The 23,599-nt window shown below is 40.1% G+C and overlaps 1 protein-coding gene across 1 annotated transcript in view; it reads left to right on the top strand.

Moving 5' to 3' along the window:
* PHF21B (PHD finger protein 21B) overlaps window positions 1-23,599 on the top strand; it is a 162,304-nt gene that overhangs the window by 129,025 nt on the left and 9,680 nt on the right. Inside the window, exons 4-8 of the mRNA XM_010575274.1 lie at window positions 6,476-6,826; window positions 8,593-8,715; window positions 14,542-14,593; window positions 20,394-20,470; window positions 23,289-23,343. Of these exons, the coding sequence (XP_010573576.1) occupies window positions 6,476-6,826; window positions 8,593-8,715; window positions 14,542-14,593; window positions 20,394-20,470; window positions 23,289-23,343 (658 nt within the window). The remainder of the gene's footprint in view (window positions 1-6,475; window positions 6,827-8,592; window positions 8,716-14,541; window positions 14,594-20,393; window positions 20,471-23,288; window positions 23,344-23,599) is intronic.

Below are 23,599 nucleotides of genomic sequence, written 5' to 3'. Positions count from 1 at the left end.
ACATCCGTGGTCTTTAAAGTGACACCAGAGTTTGACTCCAGCGAATGCCCAGCTGCGGGGATTAGTCCAGAGCTCGCCTATGGAAGTGTACGGATAGGAGGAAAGCAGACAGATGTTCACTCGGTTGTGCCTACAGGCTTCATGGACACTTTATATTTAAATTGAAGTAAGTTAATCATAGATGAGTATCTGCGAGAGAAGCAAGCTGACTTGTTACGCTGAAAAGAGTAGAAATGGAAGTAAGTTATTGACTGGTGTGTATAATCACAGTCTAGCTTTTATATTTCTATTGTAATCCTAAACAATAAGGATTAAATTCTTTCCTCACAGGCACATAGATAACTGCATGTTCAAGGACAGAATCATTGTGCAGAAGGAAAAAAGGCAGAAATCCCTGTCAACTTCAACCCCTCCTTGTTGTTTTTTTCTGAATAATATTGATTTTAAGTTGCTGGTTTAATAGTAGTTTTCCCCTTCGCAAATGTAAAAGAGCCGCTTAATGAATCATCAAGTCAATAGCAGCAATGCCAAACCAGAAAATACAGGCAGTATAGCTGAGGAGAAAATGTATATTTCATTAGCAAAAGTCAGTCAAGTCCCTGTGAAAATACAGTTTTGTGTTCAAAACACTGATAACATTTTTAATAGAGAACTCCCACCTGACTGCCTTATGCCAACATCCACAAAAAGCAGAGCTGGCAGATTCCCACACAAACATCCCTCTCAGCAAAACTTCCATTTCTGTAGTATCAAGCAAAGCTGAAGGAGGAGAAAAACTAAATGAAATAGCTTAAAAATTGCACAGGGGTTATATTATCTGTGTGTCACCTTTACACTGATGTTGGCTATCCATGACTAACAAATTGAAATACCAAAGCACAGTAGGTATACAGTCCAGTGGAAAATGTCTGACATAGTGCACATAATTTGAATATGTGTGAACATACCACAGGGTGATTCTTGGGTTGCATGGCATGTAAAATGAGAGACTGGGGTTTGGTTCGAGGTGCGAGTTGCAGTTCTGGCCTCACTGAAGTCCATTCAAAGTTGCTGTTGGTTTGAGTCAGATTAAGATTTCTTCCCTGGTCCTCGCTGTCCAGAGCAGCAGGATCGGAAATGTGGGCTGGAGAAGTTGCTTGGGGTTTGCCTTGCATTTCATATCATTCTTCTGTGGCTTCCCAGGCTAATATTCCAGGTAGATGCTAAGGAGAGGCTTGTGTTGTATGTGAACGCAGAATTCACTGAAATGGGTCATCTTGCCTGGGGTTTCCTCATGATACACGCTGAAGAGTAACTTCCTTTTTGTGTAGTCCCGTCAAGGGGAAGGAAGAAAAGTGTATGTGGATCCATAGTCAGGTGTGGTTTTAAATCTTCCCCCTGCGGCAAGAAAATAAACTGTGTTTATTTTGCCTGTGGCCTCAGACCAGGCTGAAGATAATAGGAGCTTATCAGGAAAGGAACCAAAAATCAACCAAGCTGGAAACACTTGTATTCAGGTCAGTTGGGCAACCTGGATTTTAGGGTGTGTCATTGCTGTAAAGTTGCGCAGAACCTTTTCTTTTGCATAATTTTTATTGATTAAAAAAGAAGAAGGAGAGAGTTGGTCCGCAGCTGGCATAAATAGACACAGCTTTACTGAAGTCAGTGTGCATCTGTTCATTCTGGTGAAGGATATAATTACCCCATATTGCACTCATTTTATCAGCCATTGCTAATGTTTTCTATGTGATCCTCTAAAGCTTTTCAAGAATGAAAGCTCTGTCTGCTGCTCCCAGCACTTTGCCTCTGTGACATATGAATTGTGCCAAATCCATTTTGAGTTTTTGTTTTTAAGCTCCGAGTACAAGGGTGAAGTGAAAATAAAGTGTGAATAATGGTCTTTCTCTCAAAGGCAATGTGATATTGCGTTGAGCTGAAAAATTTAGTCTCATACAGATCGGCCCTGCCAGTATGAAGGGCTGATTGATGCTGAGCACGATCCAGCTGATATCTGATATTGGGGAGGGGGAGGGCTCTTCAGTGTTGCTGACAAAGCTGTAACAAGATCCAGGGACTGAAAGCTGAAGTTAGGCAAATTCAACCTCGCAATAAAATGCCAGTCATGCACGTAATAAAATATTGTAACAGTTTATTGGGGCTCGTGATGAATTAATCATTAAGAAGCCTTTAGTATTTTCTTTTAAAATCAACCTTCAGTTTCTGGGAGAAATTCTATGGCCAGTCTATGAGCTGGAGGATCATGGTGATCCCTTTTGGTTTTATAATTGAAGTGCACTTGTTAACTTCCCTTCTTTGCTAGGCCGTAAGGAGAACACATTTACCAGAATTGCCCTTAACAATTCTCATAGCACCTGCAGATCTGCACAGAGATAACTGTTCTAATTAAATCCTGTCCTTTAGGACTACATGGAATTGTCCACAGAGATGGGAGGAATTGTGTGCTTTCCTTCCCTTCTCCTCCTTTTCCCCCATACTTGTTTGGGTTGGATCTTGAGGGCTTATTTTGTAAGAGTTTTTCTTTTTTACCTTCTTTTGCTTTACTACAGTGTGGGAGCGGCTCGCCTGATGGGATGTAGCTCAGGAAATAGATTGCCCGTGATCACAGTTGCCTTTGTCAGTGGTGACACACATCAGGCTCTCCCACCTCCACCACTCAGCAGTTTGCTCACCTCTGCGGTATTCAACAATTTGTGCTCTTGAGAGCTGGAATGATGTTTCAGTGTAATGGAAGCCTTTGGACATCTGAATATTGCTGCCTAAAATCAAATGTTTCTGTTATTGTGGGTATTGAGGAAACTCAAGAACAACATGGGTTTGTAAAATCATTATATTCAAGAAGCAGCTCTCTCCTCCTGCATTTAGAGCCCTGGTAGTATCACATTCTGTTTTGACAGCTGTCAGAAGTTAAATGAAAGATATTCAGGGAGAGGAGGGTTGAGCTACAGGAGAATTGTTATTTGCAGCGCTCGCCAACAGTTGCAGTTTTCGCTTGGTAACATACATGCTGTCTGTTATTCTTTCTCTTTTCTCTTCCCTTGCTGAACTTTTGCGCCTTTTATTTCTGTGGCTCTTGTAATGGGGACCACTGCCATCCAAGCTGTGCTACTTTCAGTAGAAAACATCTTTTTGATACCTTTCATGTGAAACGCAGTCCGTGCCCTGCCCTAGTTTTTCTCCAGTTCTTCTTCAGTGACTGTCAACTTCCGAACTTCTGCTAGTGCCACTGTCCTCCTTTCATCTCCCAAATTTAAGCTACAGTTTTGCCGTGAGGAAAAGGAATTTACTCTAGCTGTTTCCTTCATTTTTTTCTTCCCAGTTGACACCATTTATTCTCACAGATTACTGTAGCAGTTTGGGTTTTAATGTGAAACTCTGCTAAAGGTCTTTCACTTAGCTGTTTATTAAGTGCTTACACTTAGTGTTTATATTCATGGGGGGAAGGTTCGTAGGTGTTTGTTAGAGCACGAGGGGCTTCTATGCTTGCTTTCTGGTTTGGATTCATGCCTGCAGGCTGTAGCAATAAACATTATTTTAACTTTAACTTATTTTAGCTTTAACTCAGGAGCACCTGAAACGTCTTCTGTAGTGAGCCCTTTTTATTATTCTATAACTGCAAATAAATACGCTCTCACAACGTTAGCTGAACTTGCCAGGGAATTTGCAGAGGCGGAGGCTCTGAAGACCGTTATACCTCCTTTGTATCACACGGTGGCAGAAAACGCCCGGCATATGGTTCTGTGCTGTACCAGTTTGGCAAGTCGTATCAGGTATTTCAGTATGGAGTGCTTTATAGAGAATACGTTACTTTGGAAAATTAAGACTGCTTAATTGTCTGTGCAGGAAGACCTGATTTTATAGCAAAGTCGTATGCATTCATCCACAACTTGCAGAATGTGTATTAAGGGCGTGTATAGGATTCATTGAGGTATTACATCTGACAGTCAATATATATGTGTAATAGTGTAGAAAAGATAATTATATAGCTGGAATATATATAGGCATTTGGCTTTAATTAGGCTTTTGATTAAATATAAAAGTGCAATTAAGAGTGACAGATACAGTAGATCCTGGTAGACTACATGACAGTTTTTGGCTAGAAAAACTCCTGAGCTGATTTTTTGTCAGACTTGATTTTTTCTAAAGATCTCAGTGACTGTTCTATTAAATCTTTGATCTGAACTACTCCTTATTCTCTCTCTCTTTATTTCTCTCTATATATGTGCTTATCTGTGTGTTTGCAGTATTTCTGTTGGTAACAGATGTTATACTAATTTACAAGAAAATGATTTTGTTTTAAGGAGAGGTGGTAAAATTTATATGTTAGCCGAGCAGCTAAGAATTACATTTGGATTTTTTAGCCATGGTAATACATTTTAACTGTATTTTGCCAAGTTTCTCAGACTTCCTTTCCTGAATAATGATACTATTTCTGTGAACGCGTCTCTGAGCACATGAGCATGAGCAATTTGTTAAAGGCTTACACATGAGAGACTTACATAAGATATAACATAGGAGGGAAAGGATATTATTATGAAAATATAAAAGTTGATATTACAAGATCTGCTTGTATAACTGACTCTGATACAGACATGAACAAGTCTCTTTAAGTATCATGTCTCCTATTGCACTGAGCTGTTTATCTTAGAAGCCTTAGTTTTGCAGAATGCCTGGGCCAAGATGGGTTTAAGTCAATCTGTTGTGCACTACTTTTGAACATAAGACCATTAACTAATTATGAATATGAAGCTAATTATAGACTCCTCTCTTAAACAACTTGGCCAGCGTATTTGTCTGGTATCTTAACTGAATAAATCAAATAATCATTACATAAAGTGATGGGATAGAGGAAAAAGAGCAAAAACCCCTTCAGTTACTGTCAGTGTATCTTGAATATGTTTAGTCCTAGTTTAGCACAGTTTTGCATCATTTCACAGTGGGTCTACGAGGCCTTCCAGCGTTACCCTGAAGTTGTGAGCCGAACACAGCGGCTCGCTGGCTTTGTCACGAGCCTGCTGCAGGACCTCAGGCAAACCCTCCTCCTTGCTCTTCTTCGGCTCTGTTTCCTCTTTCACTTTCCATCTACCGTGGTTACTGACAATTTAGACACTCCCGACCAGGACCGTGCCTCCGATACGCATTTGCGCTGCTCGTAGGTGTTAGGATCCTATCGGCATTCGAGGGCCCAGTTATCGAAACGCGAAGAGCTCGCAGTGCCCGCGTTGCTGCCCTTCATACTTGCTGCGGGGACAAACGGGTACGGCTCCTCCTTGACGCGATAGAGGATGATGGCCAGCCTTGGGAGATGATTTTCTGCACATCAGTACATCCCTGCGTTTTCATTAAATTGCTTGCTTAGGCTCAAGATTGAAGTCGGCATCATTGGAAGGGCTCCTGTAGACTCCAGTGCAGTGACACAGGCAGCTGTTTCCCATGTCTGTCTGTTACAACTTGTCATTTTGTTTCACAGTATGGAAGGTGCGAGAAGTGACAGGACTAAATAAGCACAGAGGGAACCGACTGTTTTATCTGGCCGTGTTAACGAATAAGCTGGGAGTGAAGTTAACTTCATGTGAAGCAGTTTAAATTATTTATTTTCAGTCCTGGAACTGTACTTAACATGTTGTTAAGGGAGAGCCATGTTGACAGGGTGACGTTAATTACCCCACTGGAAACACATCACATTAGCTGAAAACAATTGTTCGCAGCTATCATTCATGGCTCTGGGTAGAGCCGCAGACTTTGCAAATCTTGACAAACGGTTTCCCCTCCGTCCATGGAAGTTCCTTCTGCATCCACCCGCAGCTGCAAACTAGCTCTTTACTCGTAGCAACAAAATATGAAGTTCGATGGTTGTGGGTTTGTTTTCTTCCCCTCCCTTTTTTTTTTCTTTTTTTTTTTTTTTTGGTGAGCTGAGTGATTGCGTGGCTGATATCCTCTCCATTAGTCAAGGCACATCTTAAAAAATGTGTGGATCTTCATTCACTGATCCACCAGTATAAATGCATATGCTTACTCTTCCTGTAAATGCTTTCCCACAACTCCCTTAATGATTCAGTTCCCACTCCTTAATTCATAGCAAGTGTTGTGTCCTTCAGAACAGGAAATTATTGCGTCTGGGGTTTCCATTCTTTGCAGAGGCTTTGGCTTAAACATCCCTACTGAGAACTGGATGTGACTCGAGTAGCATTTGTATGGATGTGTGCTAATAAAAGTGAGGAATTGACTTTTTCCCCCCTTCTTGTTCAGCATCGCAATGAGTTAAAGGACTCCAAAATGACCCAACCGAGGAGCGCTGGGAATATATCTACAAGTAAATGAATGGCTGGCTACATCGAGTTGCTACATCATGTTTTTCTAGATGCTCCTGTTCCATGGTTAATGCAATTAGAGATTCTACTGGGACAGTGCATGTGTGCAGTGTTTGTTCATTATGGTGTGAGGCTGTGCCTAACAACGTCTAACTCTCTGTTTGTAGGTTAGGCCAAAGACCCTGATTCCAGACAGCCTCCCTATCTCCCCGTGCAGAGACCAACCTTCCAAGCAGCCTCCTACCTTCCAGAAGGCAACTGTAGTCAGCATCAAAAACCCCAGCCCTGCCCTCCCGACTGCCAACAACACCGTCAGCCATGTACAGACGCCTAACAGCCAGTCACAAAGTGTCACCGAGTCTACAGCTATTTCATCACCTCTGAGCAGTGCAGGTGTGGCGTACGCCATCATTTCCACCTCCCCCAACAATGCAACTCCTATCAGCACCAGCGCGACTGTCTCTGTGGTCAACGATAGCATTAAAGTGCAACCACTCCTCATTAGTGCCGACAGCAAGGTAAGTTCTGCTTTTCACGGCATTTTTTTTTTGGTTATCAAACACAGGAATTACATTGCACATGTAAGCAGAATATTCCGCTGGGAGTGCACAGCCCTGTGCAGAGTGGTGTCAGTGGTTCCTTTTGAAGAAAATAATCGGAAAGCGAGGAAAATTCTTAAGGGGACTCATGGACACTAGTAGACATCTTATCTGTGTACAAGCATAATTTTTAGTGGGAACAAAATGCATCATTATGTAGCCTGACATTAATGGCACCATATGATCTTCCATTTCCTTAAACCGGTCCTCACTAATAATATCCCTGAATTCTGTGCAGGCTCAAATTTCCTATGGACTCCCTCTTCAATTACACAGTGATACAGTGATATCGACTGACCCCGGGGGACTATATGAAATAATCAGGCATTCCCTTCTACACTTTCAGGGGAAGACCAAATGAAATGAGAGCTCAGGGTTTCAAAAATGATCAGCAGATGAATCAGTATGAAAAAATCAAGTTATGAATTACTTGTTTCCTCTTTGTACTGCTTTTCAGCTTTGAAATGCAAGTACTTCACCACTCTTATACCAGAAACAGGTTCAATAAAGGCTGCCAATGTACCCAGCAGACGTTCACTGTAATTTGCTACTGGGATCCTACTACTTTGGGTCTTGTTGGCAGCACAGGTTCTCAAGCAGTTCTAAAAAAGAATACAGGATGTAGGATGGCTTTTGAGGTAAATAAAAGCAGGCATCTCTTCCCTACATCTCTAGCATGATTTATTTTCTCATACTTAAACTGGCTGCTCATTAAGAAAACCATCCCTTTTTATGCTCTTGAATCTTCTAGAGTGACTGAGTTGAGAAAAAGTATATAACAATTAAATAACATTAATTGAAAGTTAGCAATGAAATAGATGGAGAAGGCCCAGTATTCGAATCCAATAACCTTCATCAAGAAGGTGAGCTTGGGAAGGTCTTCCATACTTTGATCATGGGTATAAAATCATATGTGTAGTTCTGTGGTCAGAAATTGTCCTTCATTCCTTTTAATTTAATAGCTTCTGAGATAACGTTATCTGCACCGTGTAAATCTTCATGTGGTAATTCAAATACGAGCAGCTGGATACACTAACATGCATGCATGTATAAGAGATCCGTGTAGTTATTCCTATGGGTACTAAACCGGAATTAATTTTAAGTTAAAACACATATAGTTTATTTTGTTTATGTAAAACTGGACATCCACTGCTCATAACACATAAATGCTGAGGACTGAACTCTGATCTCAGTTACGTGAGTAGTACTGAAGAGTAATCTTCCTTCCCATCCACATGTACTTGCTCTGAAATAACACTGATATGACTAAGGTCAGAGTGTGGTTTTGAATGTGTAGTAATCCCGTCTCTTCTACCTGTATGCAAAATAAAATCAAAGGAAAGACCTTAAAATCACTGACAACAAGAGTGCTAAAGCTAGGCTGCTGAGTCAGCTTCAGAAGTCCTCTAAATAGAAAGTGTCCTAATTTTCAGAGGCACTGATCAAGTGGCTCCCTTAGGCTGCAGTAGGTTTATAATGCATCAATAAAAATTAATTTTTAGAAAGTTAAATATGGATTTAGAAGCCTAACCTAGGTATCCAGCTTTAGATTTTTTGGCTTGTGACTTGCATTTGTTGTCTGTAGGGGTATCAAGTAACACTTCAAAGAAGAATCAAAGGTTTCAGGCAGAAAAATCCAGTTTCATATAGTGAATTCTCTTCTTTATTTGTACATTGTCTTTTAGGTTATCATTATTCAGCCTCAAGTCCAAACCCAGACAGAAAGTAAAGTGGAGACAAAGAAACCTCCTGAAGAGTCAGCTCAGGGACCCCCTGCTACCAAAAAGAAAAAGGAGGAAAATCCAGAGGTGATCTTTTTTTCTTTTTTTTTTTAATAAGTGATCTACAGCGCGGTTAAATTATGGGGGCCAATTCTAAACATTTTTCTGCGTGCATACGAAATTACTGCATTTGTGCTCATGGTTCTGCCAGCTGTTCATCTCTCTACCCAATCACTGCAATCGGGGGGATGTCCCCACCAGTGAGGTGCTCTGACAAATTTGGTTTGCATCATTCAAACCTTCCAGTGTCACAAAATGTTAAGAATAGGAGGTCTCATCATAATCAAGGCACCTTGCGTGGGTATAGCTGTATTTCTTGTGAAAGGTGTATACAAGCTTAAGATATTTTCTTTTATGATATCAAATATATAACTTTGGGTTTACAGGCAGAGTATGAGGTTAAATTAACATTTCTTTTGTAAGCTGAGCTTTTACATCTTCTTTGTAATGAATCTTGCAATTTTTAGATTGTATTTAACAATACCGTTTCTTGCATTTGCTGTGTACATGTCTTCCCACATGTACACAGATTCCTTCCAGTCTGAAACACCTTAAAATCCTTCAAATTGAGTAAGAGAGTAGAAAGCAGGTTATAAGATTAAATCTCTTTCATGAACTATATTTGTGATGCAAACTAAAAATATAAATCAGAAGTCCTTCTAGAAATGGGGTCTCTCTTTAATAGGCATTTTGGGTTTTGACTAGATGTGTTCACATTAGGTTCTGTGTACTTTCGAGAAAATTTGAGAATTTATACAAACTGAATCTACTTCTATTGTGGAAATGCTCAGCTCATGTAAAATCTTAACCTTACTAGTCTAATAAATGTGTAGCATGAAAGCATCCTTGGAGCTGTAGCTTTAAGAGGATTATTACAATATAAATTTATGATGTTACTTGAGGCGTGTGGACAGTCATTTGTTTTACCATTTTAAGAGGTTTGTATAGTTAAAACAATGTTAAGTATAAATAGTGGCTTTTAGCCTAGAACATCACAGCTTTATGCAGAAGCTCTGTAGAACTACGCTTAGGAAACCTCCCAAGTTTAAAATCTGACCCTCATATGAATCTTCATTGCCACTGAATGATGGGACTGTACGGTCCTGTTTTGTTTAGGGAGGTATTTCTGAAAGATTATTTGTTGTGTGGCACCTTATGGGCAGAAAGGCTAGTAGATCCTGCTTAAAAAAAGAATGCTAGAAAAAACATCCATTTTTCTTTGCCTGTAACTCATCCCCATGGAAAGAATTTTGAGTGTCATGGTTTAACCCCAGCTGGCAACTAAGCACCACGCAGCCACTCGCTCACCACCCCCCTGCAGTGGGATGGGGAGAGAATTGGGAAAAAAAAAAATTAAAACTCATGGGTTGAGATAAAGACAGTTTAATAGGACAGAAAAGGAAGGGATAATAATAATAATAATAATATTAATAATAAGTGATGCACAATACAACTGCTCACCACCTGCTGATGGATGCCCAGCCAATCCCCAAGCTGATGTGTGCCGCAGTGCCCCCAGGCCACCTCCCCCCAGTTTATATACTGGGCGTGACGTGACATGGTCTGGAATACCCGTTTGGCCATTTGGGTCAGGTGTCCTGGCTGTGTCCCCTCCCAGTTTCTTGTGTCTCCCGCAGCCTCCGCTGGCAGGGCAGTATGAAAAGCTGAAAAGTCCTTGGTTTAGTATAAACACTGCTTAGCAGCAACTGAAAACATCAGTGTGTTATCAACATTCTTCTCATCCTAAATCCAAAACACAGCACTATACCAGCTACTAGGAAGAAAATTAATTTTATTCCAGCAGAAACAAGGACATTGAGCAAAAATCTTCCAGAGACATGCAGGAAGAGACCATGGGACTGGGCACACTTTTTGGTACAGCATTCATAATTTTAATGAGCTTTTCATTAAATTGCTAACTAGAATGTCCTGACTACCTGTTCTGTAACCAATAACGTTGTTCCTACCGTGTATACTGGAGGTCTCGGCAGGCACAATTTTCAGGGTAGGATGCTGAAGCTATGCCCTTAAGTAGGGTGATTCTTTTCTTTTCATAGATTTGTTTCATGGTCATAAATATGTAGGTCTAGAGTTAATTTCTTTTGTTCTTTGAAAGTAAACTTTAGTTGATTATCATGTATTTATGCAATTAGTGTAATTAGAACTAACAGCATAATTAGTGTAAATACATGTAATGACATAAATAGAACATGTAATTACAAAACGAAATGGTTTTGTAAAAATCTTTGTTTTGCTTCATGAAAAGACAAACTGCGCATTTCTAAAAGCACTCGTGGCTTTTAAACAGATGATTAAATTTAAGGCAAAGAGTAAGAAAGATACCATGATATTTTAAAAAAGCAAATAAACACGCTAGGCACTTCTCTCCACACCTTTATTTATCTTCAAAGCACAAAACAGAGGCAGGAACTCCAACATGGCTCTACACAAGTGTTAGTCATGACAGACTGGGATTTAACAAATTAAATTGAAAATTTAAAACAAATAAACCAGAAATCACCAGACTTACCAGTAGCCAGGAATCCCATATGCAGTTACTGAGCGTACCTGAATGAACAGAAAAAGACTGAGGATAATTACTGTCTTTTTTTCTTGGCTCGGTCATTCTGCTGGAAAGCTGTGAAGCCGATCCTGGACACAGCCCCCTGCAATACATATGCCTTTTGCATAAGCCGAAGATTTCTCCTTTTCCCAAGTACGTCATCATTAGACTCCAGCAACCTCCTCGCGTCCGCTGTGTTGCAGCCGGGATGCCGGGATGCCTGGCTCTTCCCAGAAGCGGGATGGAGGGTCTCCGCCACCCAGGGTGTCCCAGCTCCGGCGGTCAGAGCCCTCTCCTGGGCTATAAACCCTGAGGGTTCAGTCACCCTGGGGCTGAGGGGGGTCGGGAGAAACGGGCCACCCGCTGCCTGCCATCGGCAGGGCTCTGCTGGGGATGGAGGGCAATAACTGCCCGTCTAGTGATGGGCCTTCTCCCACCAGAATGACTTCTGCAAAGAAATCACGGAATTATGCGAGGGAGCTGCTCCTCTGGGAAGCAAGTGCCTGGAGGTTTGGGGGTTTTTTTTAATTTTTTTTGTTGTTGTTTTCTTAAAATGACCGAGTTCAGCACAGACAGAAACAGAATTCTGCCCCCAAATATTTAGTTTTTAAAAAATTTATATTAGTAAAGTTTTATATTTCTGGCAACGTTTTCCAGGATGTTCTAGCAGTTTTTTATTTAAAAGAAAAAAATTACTGCCATAAGTGCTGGTTATTTAGCTAACAGTGGTTTTAATCCCACCTAAGAAGGACAAGAGAGACAAATTGCAATTGTGAATTAAATGCTAGTGTTAGGCCTGGATTGAAAATCTGGAGAAACCGAAGCCTCGCTTTTGTGGATTCCCGCACAGAGGAGAAACAAGAGACTCTGTGATAACTGAAAGAAAAGCGTTGCAGCAGAAGTAGTATTTTGAGTTGAATCCAACGAGCTACATGACTGCGATATAGCAAAACCCATAAAAACAAATATGCTGTTAATATAATATGCTTGTTAAAAAGAACACAGCTTCTACTGGGACTTTTTTAAAAGGAACCATCTTTCAAATATCTATAAAAGCTAACCCTTCCTGTGTTTAATAGTGAGATAATTATCAAGTCCATTTATGAAGCCTCTTCCTATGTTAAGCAAGTATGCTCTCATTACATTTAATTAGATAAGTATTCAAATAATTTTAGCATGAAGAGAGGAAATGGTTTAGCAAGCATTCCAGTACTCAAATAATTTTAGTTTAGATGTCAGAAAATGTGTGCTCCCCCTACAGTTTAATCTTCAGGTAATGCAGGCATTCTGCGCTCCACTGGGAAAATACAATTGCACGTTAACTGTTCCGACTTTCTGATTCTATACCTAAATGTTGTTATTACTTCTGCTCAGAGCGCTGAGATGTATCCTGCCACAAAGTTACTTTTTGGTGGGGGTGAGGTGAAGCTTGTAATTCTACTCAGTTGACTAATTTTCTTCTCAGATCTGCACAGTGGATCTCGGATCAAATATTCGTCTTTCCCTTCAGGTGTGGAGCTCCGACTGTGTCTAGCTGGTGTTTTAGACTTATAAGGAGTGAACATTATTGAAATCAAGGTCTGACATGCAAATGAACACATGTGCTTGTCATTACCACAGTTACAGAAGGCAGAAATATAGCATGAATATATCTAAATTGCCAATGATGAGATTCTACATCACCATTTTTTAATCTACAGGGAGAGTGGCATACTAGGAGATTGTGGAAAGAAAATATTCCTGTCTTATGAGGTTGTTAGTTCACCTGTTTGACAAAGATATTTTCACAGATACAAGAGGGGTATAGATGTCCAATCCTGACCCTCAGATTTGGAGAACCCACCCCATAGCTAGATCTTTTCATCTACAGAATGAGGATGTGCTTGCTTTCACAATTTCACTGTGTGAAATTCAGAATTGCAAAGGAAATGGTAGTTCTGGTGACTTACTAGTTGATTTTATCCTGAACTGAAATGAAAAGTTGAATCATCAAGCTTTCCACAAAACAAGAAGGTCAAACTAATTTTGACTTGGAAGTGTTGAAACATGTTCTCCTGACACTTCTTTGATTGAAACAGAATGTTTTGACCTTCTACTGCTTAAACAATGTATTTTAGTTTGACCTGAATCTACACATTTTATTTTAGGTGAGTATGGTAATTGCATCTTCCTATAGTCTTTGGATGCTTTATCAGAGTTGGATTGTGGGCTTTGCTTGCTTAGATTTCCTAATAGCTTGGGTTTCGTAGTCAGATTGTCTCTGCTGTGGAATTGCACCTTGTGAAAACGCCACTTGGGTAACATGATCCAACAAGATTGTTCAGCACAGCAGGAAGAGGAAGAGATCCTGGAGGCCCCACGGTACCACAGATGTGACTCAAAATCAAGGAGTTCAGTTCAGTTTGAGCTTGGAACAACACAGGAGAATTTCAGTTTTCCATCAAAAAGATGGAATAAAAGCTTCAGCAAAACTTCTCCCACAAGGGAAAATTTCCCAATGAAAAATCACTGACACAAAATTTAGAATCTGCTCTACTACTTGCTCTATTGCTGAATCGGCATGTTTTGGAGATTTGTTAGTATGAAGATGTGTTTTGTGCACATACGGTGTGCAAGAGTTCTGAGTAATATTTTAGATCAGATTCCTTGCTACAAAATGAGTTCACCAGTGTCAGTGGGAGATGTTTGTTCACTCCCCATTTAGGGAAAATATTGGATCAGTATACCTCCTCATAATTCATGCACATGATATTCTTTCTGTAACTTGGGAAGAGAAATTTCTGAAAGTTTTGTTGGGGGGAGGGGACTTTCAATATGCTTCAGATGTCTTGTTTAGTGTTGTAAAGTTCAGTGGAAGTGTATCATACCTTGTTTTACTTCATACAGCTTGCTCATATCCAATAAAAGCAGTGCCATGTCCAGATAGTAGTAATAATACACAATTAATTCTCTAAAGAGTGGAGTAACAAAGCAGCCAGCAATATGAAATTGAATTGATTGAATTGACTGAATTTTGGTCATGCGCTGTATAAAATCAGTAGTCATACAGCATTGGCTTCATAAGTCTCTGAACTGCTGAAGTTCATATAGTCATAAAAGTAGGACATGACTGACCAGGCATATCTGAAGCAAATTGTCAATTAGAGTTCTTCATATTACTCTGCATTCAAATAAGAATCATTTCTAAACGACCTTCACTGGTTTTGTTCTGGCAATGCTAGATTTATTTATTTACTTACTTCTTCCATGGTTGTTGTAGGAAATCTAACCCCTGTTTATTTTTTCCTTAGAAAATTGCCTTCATGGTAGCATTAGGACTGGTTACAACAGAACATTTGGAAGGTAAGATGGCATATGTTGGTTTACAGTTCAGTTTTTGAGTGAAATCTTTTCTCTATTCTGCAGCCAAGAGGTACTGGTGATTCTGTCCTCTGAAGGGTAGTGAAAAATCAGGTGAAATGTTACCTATGCACAATTGTGCTTTTCAGCCTCAAAATAATGGGTGACCTTACTTTGCTCTGCCTCCCATCCCATTGCACAGCTCAAGGAGAATGAGCTCAAGGGGCTCTGCAGCCAGCACCGGCAGGCTCGGCATAAGCTGGCATTTGGGCTCACGCAGTCGTCATGGTCCTTTAAAGGACGTTAACAACTGGAGGATGATAGTGAAGCAAAAAGCCTGCAAAGGCTCTGACCAGCACTGATCTCATTGAAGAATCAGCGAGGTTCAAAGGCGTTTACCCAGATCTTCTGTGGCAAGCATGCCCTCTCCTCTTTCCCCATGTGAATGTGAGGTGGACCTTCATTTCTTGAGTTAATCATCTGTCATCTCTAGAGTTCCACAGAATAATGTGTAAAATAGTGGTGAAAATCTGGCATTTGTTTTGTAAGATTTTAAGCAAATTAGAAAACTACCTGTCACAAAGACTTCCTTCCCTCCATTTCCCCCCCATTTAGCCAAAGATAAACAAACTTCCAGTCTGATCCCGCTTTTGTGCAAGAGCTGCTAGCATGCCTTCCTAGGCTTCTGAATATGAGTTCAAACAAATATTGCACATAAATTAAATGCTCTGTTGCATAGTGTTCAGTTCTTGACAGAATAGGTTAGTTCTCATGGATGGAGAAGACACAGCTATTTTTAAGAAAAAGTCTACAGCTTGATGTGTTTTAGTTACCTGCTCAGCTAATACAAGTTGGTGTGGCTCCACCAGCACAAGGAGAAAAATCTGGTATCTGTCAGCTGACAATGATTCTTGATCACAAAAAATGTTAATGATAATTGACATTTACCACCCATCCCATGGAACATCGTCAGCAAAATACTTAGGAATTTCCAGTGCACTGAGTGTAAGTTTTATGTGCTTTAGAGTTAGGCACATGCTTAGATACCTTGCTGACTCAAGAGGTACCTACCATTTTACAGCTTGATTTCTTTTTAGTAAGATTCCCTGTGCTTCTGTTCCTTGGTTTTAAGAGAGGTTGTGAATTAGGAAGAAAATAGCATCTTAATTGTAAGGTCTTCTCAATATATGCAGCAGGTTTTCTGTGGGTCTCGTTGCCTTTTTTCAGTGACTTTCCTCTTTAAATTTGCATTTTAGAAAATCATTTAATGTCCCAGTGACTGAGAATTTGAAAGCAGTTTAAAGAAACTTTAAGCCATCGGCCTTTTTAATCCCTTAATGGTAATGGATTGAAATGGAAATGAAAAAGCTACAGCAATTTTGGGAGAAGATTTGTAATCCAAAAAGTGCAAATGATGACTGGTTCTTGTTTTCTTTGTCTAAGGAAAATAGGACAACATTTGAAATTATGCTGAAGTGCAAATTATGCTTACAACAGAGAGAACTTCATTTTGAATAATTCTTTATCCTTTGATTTTATTGGAACTAATAAATTGTTTATGTGGATTTAATGCTTATGTTCAAAACGCCAAGTACCGCTCTGCTCTGTTTGTTCTACAGTAAGTGCGGAGACGCACATTTTGAACCTAACTGCTACAATACTAATCCTGCAGAATCAATTCTTTCAGACAAATTCACTTTTTATATTCCTACTAGCTTTAAATAAATGGCTCCCACCAAGAGCTATTTACTATGGAAAGGGTATTTCTTCATGAGTATTGGTGATTACAACTGTCAAAAATACCCTTATAGCTTTCACATGCTAAAGGTTATTATTTTAGTGCTATGTCATATTTACGGCTAACAGCCATTGCTGTTTATCAAGAAGGAGCGGTCATTACACAGTTCAGTTTATTTTAGTACTTCTAATGTATTTCTCGATTTCACATTTTTGGAATTAAACTGTATCAAGATTGGGTCATTAAGAGCTTATTCACTCAGTATCATTAATTCACAGTGTTACTGCTTTTCTTCATTTTATTCATTAATTGTGTGGTGAAGGGCTATGATCCACTTCTATATGGATTTCTCCATCAGCCTAGCAGCCCTTCCACCCAATGTCCTGAGGAGCATCTTTCCCCTTAGTGGGAAAAGAGCTCTGTTCTGCAGAGTCCCAGTGTGAGGCATCTTTTGAGGCCTTTACCAGTAACTGAACACCGCCGCTTCCAGTGACTGACATTCTGTGAGCTACGGCCTTCCCTGAAGATAAATGGTCATTATGGGCCTCTTAGAATGACCACACAGAGTGTTTATTGACGAAAGCAGCAGCTCCCTGAAGCTTTGCCTCCAACATAAAGCTATATTCAAATTTATTCAAGTCTGTCAAATGTATTACAGTTTAGAGGGTTTTTTTCTGTTTGGGTTATAATTTTTAAATTAATAAACTAAGGAATAAGATAGCCCAATTCTGTGATGTAGTGCATGGTTGTAACATATTAAATCTCTTTCTTTAGGTTATTAGAACACCTTTTAGCATTACCATTATGTTAAAAAAAAAAAAAAAAAGTTGATAGAAAGCAAAACTTTAAAAGAATTCTTTAGTTCAGGTCATTCTAAAAATGCACATCTTGTTTTACTGTAGCAAAATAAACCCCCTGAAATATTTCCATCTAGGTTACTGGAATGTTTTAATCAGTTAAAACAAATTAATTATTTTAATTTTATTAACCCCTGTTTTGAAACGTACACAATACTTTTCAGCAGAAGGAACAAGTAACAAAAGATAGTATGCCAGCGTATGCTTTTGTTATATCTTGGTGTGATTATTGACAGATACACTCTTAGATGTACATACTCCTTATATCACAAGCATGGATATTTTTTGTTCACAGTTTCCATAAATGAAGTGCTGACATCGTGCTCTCCCTCCCCAATGGCTGCGTAGGGTGGAGTACATCTAGAGCCCTTTCAGTTCATTTCTCCTTCTCTTTATTTCCATCTATTCCCACTGCTATTACTTTTTCCCCCAGCCAGCTTTTATCTCTGTACCATAGCGATGCCTCTTCCAAAGCTGCATTCCAGGTATCTACCACATGTGTGAGTCAGACTCCATCAAATATTTCTGTTGCCTTGGTGAAAGCATGTACCGAAGAAATTCTCTCTTAAACCTGGGACCCAAAGGGGCAGAAAGCTACAGATCCATCACAGTCCTCTCGTGAAGACATCCGGCGCAGTTATGGACAGAGAAAGCTCTGCCGCGTCAAATTCTTTGGTTCTTTTTCTGGGCCAGTGAAAAGTCCCGATCTTGTATCCCTGTGACCACCTCTGAAAGACTAAGCGTGGGCTGCCCTAACTCTTTCCCTGCGCTGCCACAAGGGTGGTGAGGTACTGCAAGCCCTGGATTCACCGACAACGTGGCGTGGGTTACTGAGCCTGGCTGCGAGAACCGAGGCTCCAGCTCACGCTGTCGAGACCAAAGAGTCAGCAGAGGGCTGCTTCCTCCATTTCTTTGCCAGCATCAAGGCAGATGGTTCCTCTGTTGTGACATCTCCATCACCTTTTGGCCTTAAGAGCATTCCCCTTAGAGGAACTGATGCTGCCATCAAGAACAACCATCTCTTCTGGTGGCTCTGCGGCAGGCTACGGCATCCGTGTCTAGCACTTACCCTGCTAGACACCCTTTGGAGGATGCCAAAGGGCCTGGAAGCTTCAGGATAGAGATTTCAGCATAGCCAGACGAGTGTTTCATAGGAAATACTTTCACAGTGGGACAGAACTGTTACCCATACAAGATCCTCCGGTTTGGAGTCTGCATAGCACCGAGGATGTTAACAAGATGCTGGCAGTGGTTGCAGCCATGGCATTTATCACACGTCTTGGCACAGCCTCGGATCACACGTTTCTTGGTAGTGAGATTCTGTATACCTCTCTGAGTCACATGGCAGCATATGTCTAGCTCGTGTCAGACTGTGAATACAGACCTGCCTGTACTCTTTGAATTGCCCTAGGAGAAGACACCTTCTGAGCATGAGAGGTGACATGTTCCTGTGCCAGTGGGAAAACCCAGCCAGAATATGCAAGTAGTTGCTCTTCTGTTTTTCTTGGCTATCCAGTTTCCTTCTGATACATCCATCACTCCAAGGGTGGTGGCTTAGCCAATAGTCTTTTGTGAATGAAAAGTTTCAAATCAATATCTTGGAACTCAGGCCAGTACAAAATCCATGCAAAGTGTTGGCCTCGTCTCTAGGGATACCATGTCCATGACATGACCGACAATACTAATACCATTTACTGTAGTAACGCTTAAAGTGGTATGTGGCCCCTTTTACTCTGTGGGGAAGTGATCAAGGTTTGGAAAGGGTGCCTGGAAATCAGAACTATGTGTTGGGAATCCAATTTGCACGTATCGTAAACATCCTGAAAGCTGGACTGTATCTTACTGTTGGATTGCAAGTGGGAGATAGTACTCAACACCCTGAACACCATTTTCTGGTGCTGAGGGTGCTCTGAGATAGACCTCTTTAGCTCGGACATTGGCAAAAGATGCCAGACCTTCTGCGGAACCAGATGGTGTCCTGAGTTTCTGTTGGGTGTGCTCCTGGTCCTCTGGGCTGACGAACTAGTGCTCCTGCCAGTTCCTCTCGTTCTGAGAGATTTACTTAGACCAAGACAGAACGGAGGTATCACCATCACGGGGGCATTTAGACTAACAAGATGCCTCTGGCACCTCAGTGCAGAGTCTAAACTTTGCCTTACAATATTCACATAGGAAACATTTTGGAATAGAGCATCAGCCCAGCTGTGCAGGCTTCATGTCATGAGATGGATGCTGGGTGGCTCTCCTTGCTAAAGTATGTCTGCTCTTACTTTATTATCAAAATAAAAAGTAGGCTGTAAAATACATGGTTGTAATAATCTCACCATTCTGAACTGACGTCAAGAGCTGGAAAAAGAAATCCCTTATGACGGAAATGAATTCCTAGCTCAGATAAAAGTATCATTAAACCTGCAGATTTCAGTGGTCGAGGAATCTGCTCACTCCTTCTGTGTGTGTTTACAGAAGTATGCACATGGCTAATTGTTGCTAGCTGCAGTCCTCAGCAAGTACCGTCTTGAATAGGTGTGACCATGTAGCAGAAGGGAGTTGTCTTGTGTTTTACCCTTTTCCAAACAGGACTGCAATTCAATGAGCCTATCTTTGCGCTGCTGTTTCCAGTGACACAAATACATTTATGGCTCCTAACAACATTTTGCATGCTCGGGATTGTGAAGTTGTATATTTTTTGATGGATAAATCATCACGCCCTAGTTAGAACTGAATCTAGCCATGCCATTCTGACCGTGCTTTTTCTAACCTCCGCAGATGAAAAGTAATGTAAATTAAATCTAAAAGGATCTCTATGCTTTCATCTGATACGAATTACAAGGCTTAACTACTTTAAATGCTTCATTTTTGTTAATAGCAGACATTGATGGTATTTTGAAAGCTCTCTGTTGATGCTTGCTGAATATGTGTCTGAAGGGATCATAATAAAAATCTTGTAGGGCAGCAGAAGTCCACCTTGAAAGAAGGAAAAATAAAAAATGCCTGTCTTCTGAATCCTACAAGGAAAAGCTTATTAATAGTCAAACCTTGAACTGCAGCAAATATCAATGCTGATGCAACCCAATTATACTTTAGAAACTGAAACTGAACACAAAACCCAAGGGGCTGAGGGTAAGAGCATCTTGCTTAACAAGTTAGATCTACATTTTTCCCTGATGAATGAGAAACGTACAATTCATGTTTCTTCCCATGGTTACAGAAATCCAGAGCAAGCGTCAGGAAAGAAAGAGAAGAAGCACAGCAAATCCAGCCTACAGTGGACTCTTGGAAACAGAGGTACTTTATCATTCACTTTTTTTACCACAGTTCTATTTCATGGCAATAAAAGGTTTAAGTGCTTCTTATTACAAAAGTATATATGAATGCAGAACCACACATTTACTTGTAAAGGTATATTGATGTGAAAAAGAAAGAAAACATCTTATCTCAGTATCTAAGCAACAGGTTTTCACCCCACAACATCACCTGCTTCAAACTAAAATTCGTCTTAGTTTTAATAAAGGCCGAAAGGACTAAATTAATGTGGGACCTAATTACTCTTTCACCCATGCAGACAGTCCCTTTAGGTCAGACCTGAAGAACAGAAGTGCTGCATTATGTTCAAACTTGCATTGCTATTTCTTTTCCTACGTGCCAAATAATAAATGGAGAACTTTGCTTTTTTTTATTAGTGACATTCATAAAAGGGATGTGTTGGTTTAAGAATCAGTGTACTCTGCAGGGGGTATGGAAGCCTGCATAATAAATATAATAATGCATAATTAAAAATAAAATGCTCTGGATAATCTCTGTTGTGTGTTACACTTATGCTGTTAACATTTATAGCAGTAGCAAAATTTGGTCCTACACAATATTGGATTGCAAACCTGGTGTAAAAGCAGCATTTAAATAGACTTAACTTTTTCTGAAATTGTTTTTTTCTTTGTTTCTGAACTGACATATATGCATTTATTCAGCTTATTAAAATTCTACCTTTAAAATTTCACCACAGTTTGGGGTTACTATTTGAATTTCCTACAGGAATGAAACTGATTTGCAGCCAGCTCTCCATTTAAGCAAGATTTGTCTGTGTTCTGAGTTCTTTAAGCCTAAAGAAAGTGATATTTCTTTATTTAGGTACAAGCGATGCAGAATTTTTGGTATGCCAACATTTCACATTTCTGTGTTTGTTGGCAGACAGCAGACAGATGAGGCTAAGAAGAAACCCGCCACTGTAGTCAAGCTGCTTAGTGGCATGATTGTTCTTTTTTTTTAAGTATTGGAGATTTTTATAGTCCAGAGCAGCTCTGGGCACTTGAATTCTTCAGAACTCCTCAACTTTTCTCTAGCAACCTCTTCAGAGCAAATACTGATGTCCATATGTCCAGTATTTGACACAGGAGGAACCTTAGCCTTGCTAGCATGAAATTTGTAGTGTCTTCTTTTAGACCCTTTTGTCCCAATGAGTTTATTAAAATACTTGCAGCAGAGTTTTCTGGCTGTAGTCTGATCAGTGTTTGTGAGAAGCTCAATTATCTTGGAGCAGGGATGGAGGAGGTGATGGAGGAGGTCTGCTGCACCCCTAGTTCATACTTCTCATTATATCTATTCTCAAAAGCATATCCTGAAGTGAAAGATGGCATGAAGAAAGAAATGTCTGTGAAAGAGTCCTGTGGCTGATCAGCTGTGTCCTCATTAGGAGTTGTCATTAAGTACTGACCACGGGGAATGCTGTTCAAGTAAAATGGAGGCAGATGGTTTTTCTCTGATCAATTAGCTGCTCTGATTGATTTGCTAATCAGTGAGTTGAGGTATTTTGTGGCATTTCAGGCATTTTGGTGCAGTTTAATTTACAGTTAGTCTACTGAATGATCTTTAATTCATGATTGTTTAAATTGAAATTGCATATAAATTAGACTTTTTATTTGCCAACGCCCCTCAAAACGGCAGGAGCTCAGCATCTGTGGTGGTGATGCTAACTTCCTTGATTACAAAAATGTGATCACAGTCTTATGTCTTCACTTGAATGCTGTGCTTTTTCTTTTCAAAGCTTTTTTCTTCAAAAAAAAATTGAGATACCATTCTATTTTCCCACCCTCAGTAGCTTTTTTTTTTTCCCCACATAGGAAAGGGTTAAGTTTCGGGCTGGGTATTTTTTGAAGGAAAAAACATCTATTCAAAATTCATTAACAGACTGGCAGGCACCAGAGAATAAGAGAACAGTTTACTCACCACAGAATAAATCATTTATTAGCAAAAACCCTCTAATTTTCCTCCAAGCAGAGTCTAACAACATCTAATGGAGGAAAATGGTACTGTTTCCAGTCCTGCTGTACAAGTATTGGATGGCTCAGAGAAACAATTAGGGGTTATATAGACTGTTAATGAAGCCTGGCTTGCTATTGACGAACAGCTTTTACCATCTGACAAGTCGGCGATGGGCTGCATTAAATTAGTTAAATATCTCAGTCGGATTTCCAGTGGTCTGTGTTTGTAAGTTTGAAAATCTTTGGTGCTCTCAGCAGATTGAAACCACTGCCAGCTCCTAGAGGTCGTACACCTTAACTTCTGAAAGAGGAATATTTTGCTTAGGCCCTAATACATTGCTTGCAAGCAAAGTATGTTCCTACGAACTGTAGGCAAGTGTCACAGAAGGTAGTGATGTTTTTCTGCAGGTGGGAAGAAGCCCATCACCATTTCTATATACGCAAATAAAGATGTCATCTCACAGCAACGATTTATTACACGGTTTTTCCCTTATGGACGTTGTTTATCTGCGAGGCTTGGAGTTGCTGTTGCTGTTGCCTTGCTCTTAGCGACCTCTGTAACATATCCTGCAACCCAATCAATAACACTTGCAATTTGCATTTCTCTCTTCTTGATAAAATCTAATGCACATCTAACTGCTCTGTGAAGAACTTGTTAGAAAGGTAAATAATGCAACTGTTTGTATGACTGTCTCAGGGGTTAGCAAGGAATATTCCAAGTCACAGAAATGGCTTCTGGATAGCTGGTTATGTGTGAGGGAAGCTCATGGAGATAGTTGATATGAAATGGTAAGAGACGACCAGAGCACTTTTCAATGACACTGTGCTTGGTTTCTTTTCCCTTGTAGCGGAAACGCCTTGCATCAAATTATTTGAATAACCCCTTGTTCCTTTCAACAAGAGGTAAGCATATTTTTAAATGAATATACTACTATTCTAATGACATGTTAAATATTTATTAGTAGGATTTCATATGAATTACTGCTAGGGTACCATAGGGCATTACTTCGTGTAAGGTCCCTGCACTTTTTAGTGTGCAGTGAAAATAGATGGCTTTCCTGCAAAAACAATTGAAGGATGAGGCTAAAGGTCAAACCTGTGTAGAAACGGATCCAAAGTCTCTGCAGTCAGTGGAAGATCCAATCTCTAGTATTGTAAG

Source organism: Haliaeetus leucocephalus, unplaced genomic scaffold (assembly GCF_000737465.1).
Source record: "Haliaeetus leucocephalus isolate CR32 unplaced genomic scaffold, Haliaeetus_leucocephalus-4.0 Scaffold473, whole genome shotgun sequence".
Lineage (NCBI taxonomy): Eukaryota > Metazoa > Chordata > Aves > Accipitriformes > Accipitridae > Haliaeetus > Haliaeetus leucocephalus.
Note: the sequence above shows the minus strand (reverse complement) of the source record. Positions and strands in the feature narration are given on the sequence as shown.